At 36.9% G+C, this 15,614-nt stretch overlaps 1 protein-coding gene across 8 annotated transcripts in view; it reads right to left on the bottom strand.

Annotated features, from left to right (window-relative positions):
* The window catches only part of LOC106874195 (serine/threonine-protein kinase A-Raf), a 79,325-nt gene that overhangs the window by 51,215 nt on the left and 12,496 nt on the right, over nucleotides 1–15,614 (bottom strand). For 4 of the 8 annotated variants that reach the window (XM_089348406.1, XM_089348412.1, XM_089348394.1 and 1 more), the window contains exon 2: nucleotides 2,234–2,335. In XM_089348406.1, coding sequence (XP_089204532.1) covers nucleotides 2,234–2,335 — 102 coding nt within the window. Of the gene's footprint in view, nucleotides 1–2,233; nucleotides 2,336–3,741; nucleotides 3,897–15,614 lie in introns of those variants that run through there. The other 4 variants (XM_089348403.1, XM_089348399.1, XM_089348415.1 and 1 more) reach the window with 3 other exon arrangements.

A 15,614-nucleotide genomic window follows, 5' to 3' on the forward strand; every position in this document is an offset into this window, starting at 1 on the left:
AAATTGTGCCATTTAACATTCAAAAACAACAAACTAACAAAGTAGGAGCTCTCTGAACTTTGCCCAGCTTCTTCTTATTCTTGCAGCCACACTCAAGGAACATCCACCTCCTCTACTGACTTCATCATCTAGACAACAAAACCTATCAACTACCTCTAGCTTACCTACCATGGCATTTGATGGAGTCTGTTTTCTGTACAAATTTATTGTTTATTGTACCGGTGCATATTTCACACACAAAAATTATTTTCCCAGTTAACCTTCCTCTGACATTGTTGTGTCCATAGCTTGCACTGGGTACATCTTATGGAATTTCTACCTAAGACTTTCCTACTGATTGAGCAGGGCCATCTACCTGAAGGTATTTGTAATTTGTCTGATTTCCTACTTACTAAGACTGTTTTTTTCTGTTACTAATCACCACAGTCCATTGTGATCGCTTTTGTGTGGTTCAGCATCTGGAGATCAATTTTCAACACTTTTCCCAGGTCTCCCTGGACTTTCCTTTACCTGATGTTCTGTTAACTTTGAGTGTTCAATATTTGTGTGTGAGAGAGAGAGAGTGTTTGTAATCCTGTCCCCAATAAAAATGTTTGGCAGTGGTTCAACATACAGACATGGAATAAAGTAGCTTACTTGGGAGAATAAAGGGTTGGCCTTTAGAAGTGCATCTGATCATAGAATACTGCCCTAAGAAATCTTGTTTAGCCTATCCTCACTTGGAAAAACAAATCTAGGTTAAACTGAAACAGACATTATAAGCTGATGAGGTTTATTTTATTAAATTTAGTTTGAAATGGCACAAAAATAATTAAAATGCACTCCTCAACATTCAATAGAGCATGTACACTCCAGTTTGTTTAGATTCAGCAAGTAAAACATTTCAATATGGCAGCTAACAGGTGAAGTGAGTTTGTAGCTCTCAAAAAAGCAAGACATAGCACCAAAGACTGGCTTCAAGGGTTGGTGTTGATCCCAAAACAGTCTATAATGTCATGAAATGCTAGAGAGACAGTTTCAATCAATAGCAAGCCCATTCCTGGTTGAAAATGATCCATAAGGACAAAACAAATGGTGGATGTTGTCCAAAAGAGAATGTTGTGAAATTTGCAGACAACCATGTGATGGGTTGTGCATGAAGACTTAAATTGTAAGTCATTAAGATTGCAACATCAACACCTAATTTTGGCCACTTCCAAAGCAAAGCGACTGGACAGGTGACAATGTCTTCATCTAATTGGATGAAAATTTATTCACTGTGGAGGCTGTAGCAAACACTGAGGTCGGATGTTGTTCTCAAAGGCGCCCATAAGGTGTTTTGCTGAATTAAACCTGCTAGAGTGATGGTTTGGGTATCAGTGCCATCTGATGGTGGAAAATCTCCCCTGGTGCATATTAAAGAGGGGATGAAGGTCAATTCAGCATGAAAATATTGGGGGGATAATGTTTTGCAATGGTTGACCAAAGCATTTGGATATTATTACATGTTCATGCAAGACGCTGCTCCTTTTTATACATCTAATGTGACACAGCAATGATGCAGAGCCATTTCAGCAGGTTCTGGGACAAGAATGTGTGGCCCCCACCCTCCAGCCCAGACATCAACTCTGAGGACCTCGCTATTTGGTCCATTCTGATGTTTCAAGAGTTTCCTGTCCTGAAGAAAGCTTTTAGTTGCATCACAGGATTGTTTAAGTGAAGAAGTCATCCAGCATTTGTGTGACTCAGTTCTCGGCCATCTTTAGGCGATTGTCAAGGGTAATGGCAGACATATTGAATGAAACATATCTTAATATGTTACACGACCATATTTAATTAAATCCTAAACAACTTGTGTATTTTTATGCCCTTTACTAAAAATTATCACTAAAAAGCAATCAGGAATACTTTATGGCACACCCTGTCATGTATTAGACAAACTGTTTCTTCTGCCTGCCTTTTAACTGATATTACAATAACCTTTGTTTCTTTCCTTCATTCAAAGCTTCCTCACACATTTACTTCTGCTGAGTCTCCATACCCTACGTTAAACATTTTCCCAACCATTTCCACTTTTGGAATTCCCTGGAGACATTAACCAAGGATTAACCACACCAATATCACCTGCCGAGAGGGCTGACAAAGGCAATGCACACTTTTTTTGATTAACTTATACAGAAAAACGTGACAAAAGCACAAAAGAAAAGACAGTACATTTTCATATGAACGAAGAATATAAAGTAACATTACAAACCTGAATATATAATGGATGTGGATGCTGGTGTTTACCAAATTCTTTGTTCATATCTTCAAGTTTTTCTTTGGTTAATCGAATGACATTTCGAATGTTTTTCAACTAAAAAAAAAAAAAAAAAAAAAACTTTTCAAATTTCATTCAGAAAAATCAAGATTTATTTTATCAAATTTCAAATGTCGATCATTAGCTGATCCCATAATTTTTGCTCGTTGTTGCTTCATAAAGTAAATTTGGAAATATCAGAGGTAAGTATTCACAAATTAGGAAAAGAAATATATAACTTCGTTTTTGTGTTTCGTTTGCAAGATTCTTTATGTGAATTCGTGTCGAAACAAATTGTTGTAATGACTCCTTAGACACAACAGCTATATATATATATATATATATATATATATATATATATATATATATATATATATATATATATATATATTAAAAAGGATAAAATATTATATTTGAACCAATACTAAAAAAAAAAAAAACCCAAACAAAAAAAACGTAAACTGAAATTTAAAAATATATTAACAGGTACTGAAAGTTTCAGAAACTAACAGCTAAATCCGTGAATATTGTTTTTTTTAATTTATTTATTTTAAGCTTATACTAATAAAGCAATCAAAACTGTAAGCCTCTTAATTAGTTAATATAGAAAAATCCTTATTGAATATGTTAGAACTAAAAATCTATTTCCATCATCGATTAACGGTAACAATAAAAGTAAATTCGAAATGTAGCTTACATTGATGAAAATAGACTAAAACAGTCAACAAATCTTTTTTTTTTTTTTTTTCTGTTTCATTCTTTATTGCAAATGTTTTCACGTCATCAAAGCTCTATTTCTTTTTATTTTACCTTTACAATTTTTTAAAGGTGACAATCACGATATTTGCTATCAAGGACTTAATTTGATGTGCTTTTCTTTTATCTAAGTTATACGACAGCACAATCAATACACGACTACTAGTTGCCAAATGGGGAGGGAGGCAACACTACGTAGGATTTTCCAATAACTTTGCAAATATAAGATAACTCCAAGTGATGCAAACTGAAAGATTGTGGTTTATAGAGAAAAAATATTGCTTGAAGGATAAAAACATGTCTAATAGGCATCAAACATTTAAATTTATATTTTCTTTGTCTTTATTTTATTTTTTTTACCAATGACATAAAATTAGCTTTACATAAACATAGTATTTCCACTAAGAAGCGGATATTTACCTCATGACTATATTTTGTTAAATCCTAACGAAAATGGGGAAAAGAAAGCAGAAAGCTCAAAATTAGAGGAGAATGTAGGTGATTCTATCAACATGTGAATAAGTAAAGGTATCAATAACTTACATACAGACCATGCCTAGCTACACCAACGTATATTAGGAGAACACCCCCATACTTACACAGCGCGTTTAGACATACATCATATGAAAACATACATTAACACAGACACTGATTGAATACTAAAATGAAAGAGGGAAAATACACAAAGCTTTCAAATAAATAAATACTTGATTGTCAGTAGTTGTCATTTTCTTAAGATTGTGAGGTGGTTGTAAGACGTTTCTTTGCGAATCAGTCGGGATATCCCAAATCAGTCGCCAATACAGAAACAGCAGCTCGCCATCATAAACTTACCAAGGTCAAGTACAACGCTGGAGAGCACCTGCATCGAAGGGGAGATAATCAATGGAATTCTACCAGAAGAAAAAGGAGGACTCCAATCTTCCCCCCTTTCTAATAGTTTCCGAAGCAGCGACGATAGTCGAGAGAGGATAAAAATAAATAGGAAGGAAAAACCTACGAAAGAATGTTACTGGTCATGTCAATGTAACCTATACTCACCAGACTTTCCATATGGTATTAAAACAAATTTATAGTCAGATCTAATAATCAGAAGCCAAAGAAAAGGTTACTTCTTAAAAACTGATACACGATACCACAAAAAACAGGCATTTAATCCGGTTTCTATTTCGATATTAAACGTCGCGAGAGGACTTTACTTAGAAAGTTTCGGAAATTCAAAGAAAACTGATCAATTTCAACAAGGGTTGTTTTTCATGTTCCTTGTTGATTGCAGATATATTGTGCACACGCATGTGTGTGTGTGTACATATAGGCAGACTAGATTTGTATATATGTAAGTCGAGACGGACGAGTAAATAAATAGAAAAATATTGTTGTATTTCGAAAGAGTCTGCAAATAAATTCATGCCAAGCAAATTTTAAAATCACATACACACACTATAGCATAGATCAAACAAAGAAATTACGCTTTTTGGTGCACTAAATTCCCAAGTATCCCCCTCTTTAAACACATACATACATATAGGTACGTATGTGTATGTATCGACATTAACAGATCTGTCAGTCTTTTTTTTTTTTTTTGGCAACGACAGTGGTGAACTACCTGCAGACTAAATTGGACTTCAAGTGGCCGAGACAATTGTCCCATGAAACGTAATTTTCAGGTGAAATCTGTGTGACACATTCTTTCATTCACGCTACACACACACACTCCACCACCGTCATCGTTTTAGCGACCACTTTCCAGGCTTCATGGATCAGACGGAACTCCGTGAGGCACAATAAGTGGCTGGATACCCTACATACTGATAACATTACCTAACACGGTAATATTTCCCCAAGGTCGGACGTATATTACGAAAGATTGAAAAACGAATAGCATCGCTTATATGACGGTGACGCTCTTTTACACATATCATGTATCACGTGATGACAAGACAAGGAAACAAACAGGTTCCTTTCACTTTCTGTCAGCCAGATCCATTTAGACTGAAGAAAGAGTACTCAATACCGGAATAGGGATTAATACTATTTTTATCTATGGGAAACTGATTATCTGATTATCTCATGTACACACAAACACCAAGGAAGCAGAAGACCGACTCTACATGTGTGTGTGTGTAGATAGCGGGGAACAAAGCTGCTGGAGTTTTGTGGTGCTCATGGCAAACTGGTCTGCAACATCAACTTCAGGAAACCTGCCAACCATCTGATCATTTATCAATCTGGTGGACGCACTAGCTAGATTAACAACATCCTGAGACACAGGGACAGGTGTTTGAGACTGCTAGGCAGTCTGAGAGAATTGAGATATTGTAGAAGAGAAGCGTGCATGGATGGAGGATAATAGTATGCTTGCACTTAGTGATGTGAACAAGAAAGAGATATGGAAGAGTTATTATGCAAGGCCATTGGTAGTGGAGAATGAATGGGGTAAAGGGAGTCTCCAAGTGAACCCAACAGAGGAACCAGCTATCTTCGTGGACAGCAGTATGGTAGATAAGGCAATTAAAGACATGAAAACAAGTAAAGCCCCTGGTCCATCTGGAGTCACTGCTGAAATGTTCAAAATATCTGGTAAGGTAGGATATGGGCCAATCACCTGCATAGTTAATCAGGTTATTCAGAAAAGCATACCCCCCCCCCCCAATGACTGGTGTAGTAGCATTATTGTTAGCTGCTGCAAGGGTAAGGAAGATGCCTTACATAGAAGCAATTCTAGAGGCATTAAATTACTGGACCAGGTAATGAAAATTACAGAGAGAGTTAATTAGGAACAAAATTAGGTGAGATTTGCCCTGGAGAGAAGTACTTAGCTAAAGATAAACCATTATACTTGGCATTTGTTAATCTAGAGAAAGCCTGTACAGAGATGCTGTCAGTAAGGTCAGAGTTAACCATGAATACAACAAAGAATTTGGTGTACAGGTAGGTGTTCATCAAGGCTCAGTCCTCAGTTCCCCCCCATCCTTTTCATCATTGTCCTCCAGGCCATAACAGAGGAATTCAAGACTGACAACCCTTGGGAACTACTATATGCTGATGATCTTGCCCTCATAGCAGAACTAGAAAAGAAATTCCAGTTGTGGAAGCTAACCTGGAATCTAAGGGCCTTAAAGTTAACTAAGCAGAGACTAAAGTCTTAGTAAGCAAGAAAACAGACAGGACCCTAACCCTCCAGTTAAGTGGCCCTGCTGGATTTGAAGGAAAGGTGTAGGCATGAATTCCATATGGTGTACCCAGTGTAGACAAGAGGTGCAGCGGAATAATAAGGTTATCAAAGAAAGACGAGTCTGTATGTGGAAGATGCACAGCAGCCATAAAAAGTACAGCTGTTCAGGAAATTGATTTTCGTAAATGCCCCTGAGGCTCATTAGAGGTAGTAGATAATTTCTACTATTTAGGGGACCAAATGAATTTAGTTTCTTTTTTTGCAAGGTAAACAACAGAAAAAGAAAAAAAAAATCTTCAATGAAACAAGTTTTGAGAAAAGTACTAAAAAAAAAGTTAAATTACAAAAAGACAAACTCAATATTAAATTACAAAAAAAAAAAATAAAAAAAAAAAAACTGTAGTTCAGTTCATGTAAACAATAAATATTTTGTTTGTAGTGAAAATTCAAAAATGACTGTTCTTTCTTCCAAGGAATCTGGGGCTCTTAGCTTCCTTTTGCTGAAGTTGCAATGATAATTTGTAACTAGACTTACATTGTCTGTCTGCATGTTCAGCATCCTTGTCTCCTCTTAGTATTTTTCACATATTTTTCATAACATAGAAACGTAAAAACACACACAACCACACATACGTGATTTGTGACAACAACATACACATAAATACATACACACATCAACATTATTGATATAAGATTTAGTTTGTGTGTGTTTCTTATATAAACACGCGCACGCATTGCTATTTTATAACTGTCTTCCTTCCTCTCTTTCTCTCTCTTCATTGCTCCCGTTCTCTATTCCTTTCTCCCCCTCTCTCCCTCTTCTCTCTCGCTCTCTCAAACGCACACATGCGCACGTACACGCAAGCATTCACTACAATATAACTAGATCTTACCTTACTACATGTTCATCAATGTTTTGTAAATATACAAACTACGGAGCTTATGTAGACAGAACAACACATTGCAAATCAGTGAACTTCATTAGAAATGTGAAAACTACCTACCCTGCTATCTGTTATAACTTTTTGTTGTTCTGTTGAATATATACATAGATTATGCCTCCAAAGAAGAGAGTTTGCTAGGGAAAGAAAGCAACCAGTTTAAAAAGACAGCAACAGACTGCAGCAATTCACCACATTCCAGAAGCTACTTAGAACATAATGCAAAATGGTGCATCAACATCTACTGCCCAATCTGATAGAATTCTGGCAGATCTGTGTAGCAACAGATCGCCAGCAATTGCTTCATCAGAAATTGCTGTCCTAGCTCCTGCGAAAAGGGATTACCCTGCTATGTATAATCAGGGCAACGCAAAAAGTTGCACAAGCATTTGTATAGCCAATTAGACGGATGAAATTTACATACGCTTAATAATGTTACACAAAATAGCCTTCAGACTTGCCCTATTCATTTCATCGTCTTTTGAATTATGAACATATTTACATCACCAGAGTTTCTACAGCTGGATGCCCTTCCTAACGCCAACCACTCCGAGAGTATAGTGGGTGCTTTTACGTGCCACCGGCATGAAGGCCAGTCAGGCAGTACTGGCAACGGCCACGCTCAAAATGGTGTATTTTACGTGCCACCTGCACAAGAGCCAGTCCAGCGGCACTGGCAACGATCTCGTTCGAAAGTCCTTACACATGCCACGGGCACAAGTGTGAGAAAGGCGACGCTGGGCACAGGTGCCATCACGATTTCGCTTTCCCCAACAGGTCTTTGCAAGCCGAGTTTCGTGTCCAATGAAGGAGACGTTGGCATGGGTGCCAGTCATCAAATTTAGTTCGATTTCGATTTCACTTGCCTCAACAGGTCTTCGCAAGCGGAGTTTAGTGTCCAATGAAGGAAAGGTACGCATAAGTGGGCTGGCTACACCCCTGGCAGAGGCCTTGGATTTAGGTCTCACTTGGCTTGCCGGCATATTTCCAAAGGTCTCGGTCGGAAGTCATTGCCTCGGTGAGGCCCAATGTTCAAAGGTCTTGCCTCACCACCTCTTCCACAGGTTCCCTCAACTGCTAGGGTGTGGCACTTTTTCACACAGCTATCCTCGTCCATTCTTGCCACATGACCATACCAACGCAATCATCTCTCTTGCACACCACAACTGATGCTTCTTAGGTTCAATTTTCTCTCAAGGTACTTACACTCTGTCTAGTATGCACACTTACATTACACATCCATCGGAGCATACTGGCTTCACTCCTTGCGAGCCTACGCATGTCTTCAGCAGTCACGGCCCATGTTTCACTGCCATGAAGCATGGCTGTTCATACACATGCATCATACAGTCTGCCTTTTATTCTGAGAGAGAGACCCTTTGTCACCAGCAGAGGTAAGACCTCTCTGAACTTTGCCCAGGCTATTCTTATTCTAGCAGCTACACTTTCAGCGTACCCTCCCCCACTACTAACTTGGTCACCTAGATAGCAGAAGCTATCAACCACTTCTAGTTTTTCTCCCTGGAATGTGGCAGAAGTTGTTTTCTGCACATTTACAGTGTTTATAGCTCCTGAACATCTGCTACATACAAAAACTAACTTCCTAGTTAACATTCCTTTGATATTGCTGCACCTCTTATGTGTCCATAGCTTGCACTGGGTGCATCTTATAGAGTTTCTACCTACGCCTTTTCTACAGATCGAGCAGGGCCATCTACCTGAAGGTGTTTGTGATTTTTCTACCTTCCTACTTATTAGGATTTTGGTTTTAGCTAGGTTGATTTTAAGGCCCTTCGATTCTAGTCCTTGCTTCCACACCTGAAACTTCTCTAGTTCTGATTGTGACTCAGCAATTAGTGCAAGGTCATCAGCATAGAGGAGCTCCCAGAGGCATCCTGTCTTGAATTCCTCTGTTATAGCCTGGAGGACTATGATAAATAGGAGGGGGCTGAGGACGGAACCTTGGTGGATCCCTACCTCTACTCGGAATTCTTCACTGTACTCATTGCCAACCGTCACCTTACTGACAGCATCTCTGTACATGGCTCGCACAGCTCTCACTAACCATTCTTCTATCCCTAGTTTCCTCATTGACCACCAGATAAGGGATCGGGGGACCCTGTTGAAGGCTTTCTTCATGTCAACGAAAGCCAGGTACAGAGGTTTATCCTTGGCTAGGTATTTCTCCTGAAGCTGTCTAACCAGAAACATAGCATCAGTGGTGCTTTTACCTGGCACGAACCCAAACTGCATCTCATTTTAACTGATTCTCTCCTGAATTAGTTGAGCTATGACCCTCTCCTTGACTTTCATTACCTGATCTAACAACTTGATACCTCTGTAATTATTTGTATCTAAAGTGTCACCTTTACCTTTGTAGCAGTTGACTATGGTGCTGCTACACCAGTCATTGGTTATGACTCCTTCATGTATCACCTGGTTAACAATACGGGTGACTAGGCTATAGCCAACACTGCCAGATATTTTGAGCATCTCTGCAGTGATTCCTGATGGGCTGGGGGAGCCTTCCTTGTCTTCATACTCTTAGTTGCTTTATCTACCATGGTACTGTCAACTCGGATAGCTGGTCCCCCTGTTGGGTCAACATTCGGCAGACTCTCTTTCTCACATCCATTCTCTTTATTGAGCAATCTTTCGTAGTGGCGTCTCCAAACCTCTTTCTTTGCAGCCTCGTTTAGTGCAAGCATACCATCATCCATGCGAACACATTTCTCTACCACGACATCTTGAAGAAAAACTTCTAAAAATATATATATTTCCCAGATTCGTAATCTCTGTATTTTTCTACATGGATAAAAAAAAAATTTTTTTTAAACTTACAAATTAAGAAATTGCAATGGGGATGGGGAGAAATTAAAATTTTGAAAACGTGATTTCTGGACAAAATCGTATTAACCCCCTTTTATACAATGAAACACTTGATAGTTTCTGATCCTTCTCAAGAACAGAAAGCACTTTCATGCAAACCCATGCAAATTGTACTCCCACTCTTCACTTTTAAACAAACACTAACTTCCATTACGCCAGTAATCCAGTTTACTATATACCAGCTGTGCCAATTCTGCACATAAGAAAGGAATAAATAATACAATGTGGCTGTCAGTCATAACACCCAGGTCAATTACATCGACCCCTGTATTTAACTGGTATTTTATCAACACTAAAAAAAATGAAAAACAAAATCAACCTTGGCAAAATTTGAACTCAGAAGAATGTGGAGACGGACGAAATGCTGTTAAGCATTTTGCCCAGCGTGTCAATGATTCTACCAGCTTGTCACCATCAGGATTAGAAATAATAGAAAAAGGTGTGAATGACTATACATACCCCAAAATTCATCCCCAAATATACAAACTGCAGATCTAGTATGGGAGCAGAAACAAAGCAAAATGTAGTGAAAATATATATTTTGCTTTCTTTTAGATGCAAATTGATCAGTAAATGTATTTTGAATTGAGAAACACTTAAAGTCCATCTCACATCTAGAATTGGTCAAAGAATTAATAATTGACTATATTTCCAGGAAAAGAAAAGCCCCTATTGATATCACTTCTCCTGTAATCAAGGAGCTGACTCAACATCATATGAGATTCTATCTATCAAATTCCCTCACAAAGCTTTGGTTAACCCAGGGTAAGACACTTGCTGAAGGTGTCATGCAATGGGTCTGAATCTAAAGTCACCTGGTTTTCAATTAAACTTCTTAACCATACAATCAAGATAGTATAATGGTTTATTACAGTGTAGTAACCTGTACATGCTCAAAATATGACCAGTGACATTGTTGGAGTTTAATTCTAGTTATCATTATGTAATTAATTAACAAACATAGATGCACATTATTTTTAGCTCTGTGGGATGGTTGGTGTTAAGAAGGGCGTCGAGTTATAAAAACCATGCCAAAGTAGACACAGAAGCCTGGTGCAGTCTTCTGTTTGGTCAACAAGTTGTCCGATCCATGCCAGCATGGAAGGTGGATGTTAAAGGATGATGATAATGATGAAATTACTATTTGCATAAGAATAGAAACAAATTCTTTTCTGAAATACAGCTAATTTCCATAGTAACCTGACCACAAAATACTAAAAAGCATTTGAATAAACAAATCCAGTTTTAGCTATTTTCTACTTGTTTCAGGGTTGAGCTTTTGACTTAAATTTATTCAACAAAATGTTAAAAGTTAAACTAGTGATGTATAGCAAAAAAATTCGAGTAAGAAATGAACCCAGAAGACTTGTAACTCTACACTAGATTCTGTATATTATATGTAGAGGTTCAGAAATGCGTACAAACTCTGATAGTCTAGGAACAGGAACGATGCTATATTTATCAACTTATAAAAAACCAATGAAGGACCCTCAAGGTAGTTTCTCAATCAACTAGAAAAACAGCCAAATGTCTCTTAAAACATGCGTCAACATATTGATCTTTTGTTACCATATTTCTATTGAGAAACAGTACCATTATTTCAATTAATTTTTCAAATAAAGAAGAATTTAGTAAGATAACTTTGAGCTTAAATTAACAGGAAATTTTAATGGAAGATGTTAATTCCAATCAGTTTAAAACAGGGAGTTTGCATCACGGAACTAAGAGCAGTCTTAGCATGTCGGTATCAAAAGTATTAAGAAAAACAAAAAAAAAGGCACATTAGATAATGTGCCTAGATGCACCCCAAAGATGGGGTGGTTACAATTTGAATTTCTTTGATCATGGGTCTGCTTGATCAGAATTGATTTGAGGTTAAACAGCAATAACAATTAATAAAAGTTAAAATAATAACTCATCCCTAGATAAGGAGAGTAGTCATCACATATCCAATCTCATTTAATCATCATCATTTAACATCCGTTGTCCACGCTGGCATGGGCTGGCACACTGTGCTAGGATCCAGTCTGATTTGGCATGGCTTTCTACGGTTGGATGTCCTTCCTAAAGCCAACCACTCTGAGAGTTTAATGGGTGCTTTTACATGCCACTGGTACGGATGCCATTTGCATGACACTGGTATCTGCCATGATTGTGATTTTGCTTGGCTTGATGGGTCTTTTTCTCAAGCACAACTTGCCAAAGGTCTCTGTGAGGCCTAACACTCGAAAGGAGCTCAGCCACTTTGCCTCCATGAAAAATTAAAACAGAAATATAATAATAGTGCTATGTATTACTGCACAGTAACTATATAAGCTTCAGTTGACCAAAATGTTTTACTAAGCAAATCATCTGTGAATGAAAAATAGTTTGTCATCAAGGACAGAACTATGCAAATAACTTTAACAAAACCACTATACTATGACGAGTAACATTAAGCCAAGAAGATAACAAGGCCTATCTAGTGTGTGTGTGTGAGAGAGAGAGAGAGAGAGAGAGTGTGTGTGTGTGTGTAGTTAATAATTTTAAGGTTGAGTTGCATGTACCTCCAATTGTGTCAACCCAGTGCAGTGGAGGTGTCAGTCTGACTGAAATACTGACAATACAACTTGTATTGTCTACATAATGTCAAGCTTCTATCTATAACTTTCTTTATAAGCTGAACGTTATTACTTATACTTGTTACGTATTTTAGACTAATTTTAGCTACCAGCAAGTACTTTAAGTTGTTTCTGCTTTGGCTACAAACTTTTGTAGTTTGCAATGTCAGTGTTAACAAAAAAGAATAATAATAATAATAATAATAAAACAATATCTTTACTTAAAAACAGACACCCTTTACTTTAGAAAAATGAAGCCTTACTTTTAGAAACTCATTAGAATAAAAAGTTGTGCAAAACCTTAAATTTTCAGCACTTGCATAGAGTCTTTGTAAATCTTTATGAGTTGATAATTTATGTCATTCTTTTTGCTTTGCACAAGTAATTCCCTAAAAAGACTAAAGATGGATAGATCTCTGTTGTAAACATAGTAGACACTTATTTTAAATAAGTTACCATTTACCATTGATGTTCAGCCACTTCAGTTTTCAATGGTTGGTTTATTTTTGATGTCATTTTCATCAGATAATAATCCCACTTCTGTATTTTTTGAAGGACATTCTTAGTGTCAAATACAGCATGGTGCTACCCCTAATTATTTTTTACAGGTTACTTATTATTTCATCAAATATTCCAAGCTTATTATAAATTAAGGCTGTGTCAGACTCAATGCACCCTTAAGTACTTCCAACATGCTTTGGCATCTGACAGCTCTATTAATTCATTAAATTGTATGGATTTATTATTTTCTGATCTATCCTAATAACTTTGTTCTGTAGATTTTTGAGTTTCTTGAGAAATACTCTGCTTTTCCTGCTTCTTTTGAAAGAGTGGGCTTTTAGTCAGGTCAATTTGCAGAGATTTCCTCACATCCATTTTCCTTAATAGATTCAAAAATACATCACAATAGAATTTTCTTTATGCTCACTCTAATCAATGTTATCTCAACACTGCAGTTTTATTAACCTAAACATATCACACTTACCATCACTTATTTCAGTCTATTCCACAACTTTCTTTACTCCACCCATCTTTCATTTTATCGCCTACCTTTTAAAATCATACTCTTTATTCATCCAAAATTCCATTCTTATACTTGTCAACATTCATTCTTTTCTAGTCTTGTTTACCACAATATTCAGCCCCTAAACTACTAAATATCACCTTTAAGAGCTCATATGAAAGTGCAAAATTTTAGTAATTTGCATATAACATGTTAAATCTAATATTTAATTTTATATAATCTCCAGCAGTATAGCCTGGCTTTGCCAGGGATTAAGTTAGGATTATTAAGGTAATCAAGTTCTTTATTTGAAACCAAACTAAGTAACATCGACGTCAAATTTGGGCCAAATGTGTTGAAATTGGTAAACTTTTGGCTGAAAATTGCAGACAACTTGATTGAGTTAACCCATAAGGAATTTGTTTATCAATTTTTTCCATTCATTGATTTTTTTTTTTTTTTTTTTCGTTTTTGGAGAACTTAAAGCATTGAAAGATCCCATGAGTCATAAAGTAATGCTGGCAAAAAGTTTGAACAAAATACATCAAAATTGGTAAAAGTTATGGTTGAAAATGAGGTGTAGCCAATTTTATTGGGAAATCCTATAAGAAATCGGTTTATCGATTGAAATTTTATCCTGATTAAATGGAAAACTCCATAAGGAATCAGTTTATTGATTTTTCACCCCAAATAGGACTTAACCGAACACAATATTGCTGATTCAAAAACATCTATATTTACACTTTAAAGTTTGTTTTCACACTCAACCCTGTTCTGCAGAATCAGTGTCGCAACGGGAGGTTTGTGCCCATTTCATCCTTTCGGGATCTAAAAAATAAGTACCAGTTGGACATAGGGGTCGATATAATCGACTATTCTCCACCTGCCCGAAGCCGCCCTTGTGGGAAAAATTTGAAATAATAATAATAGTAATAATAATAATGACCTCTGCCGATCAAACTCCCAAACCATGCGGGTTGGAAGTTTGATCAGCAGAGGTGGTCAGGTTGCACATGCCAGACCTTTGGAAACACCGACCCCATCATCTATCCCTCTTTGCCCATGGGTCGGGAATCCTTCCAGCAAGGAAAATAAGATGACCAAAAGGGCTCCTGATCGTCTGTGTCAGAAGCGGTTATGTTCAGATCACAACTAAGTCTTAAGTGTATATATATATATATATATATATATATGGGCAACACACACACTAAATAAAAAGAAATGACAGGTATTTGTATGTGTGTGTGTATTAATGTGTATTCTCTCTCTCTCTATATATATATGGTAGTAAGTAAATGCGTTTTAAGAAAGATATTCAAAAAAATCAGTTTGTAGGGAATAAATGTTTGACTGTCGATCGTATTTGGAAGAGAGTGACAGGTATTTGTATGTATGTGTTTATTTGTATGCATGTGTGTATTTGTACGTATGTATGTATGAGTGTGTATTCAAAAACATCTATATTTACACTTTAAAGTTGGCTTTCACACTCAACCCTGTTCTGCAGAATCAGTGTCGCAACGGGAGGTTTGTGCCCATCTCTACGTTCTGAGTTCAAATTCCGCCGAAGTTGACTTTGCCTTTCATCCTTTCGGGGTCTAAAAAATAAGTACCAGTTGAACACATGGGTCGATATAATCGACTATTCTCCACCTGCCCCAAGTCACCCTTGTGGGAAAAATTTAAAATAATAATAATGATCTCTGCCGATCAAACTCCTAAACCACAACTAAGTGTTAAGTGCATATATATATATATATATATATATATATATGGGCAACACACACACTAAATAAAAAAATGTTAAGTAAGTAAATGTGTTTTAAAAAAGATTGGTAAATTTTCAGATTAACACCTGCACGATTTTCACTACAGTGTTAGGGTTAAGGTTTTAGGGTCTGGGTTAGGGTTAGGTAGGTAATCGTGCGGGTGTTAATCTCAAGATTTACGAAAAGATTTTTTAAAAAACTCA

Source organism: Octopus bimaculoides, chromosome 1 (assembly GCF_046866305.1).
Source record: "Octopus bimaculoides isolate indiv1 chromosome 1, ASM4686630v1, whole genome shotgun sequence".
In the NCBI taxonomy this organism is placed as follows: Eukaryota; Metazoa; Mollusca; class Cephalopoda; order Octopoda; family Octopodidae; genus Octopus; species Octopus bimaculoides.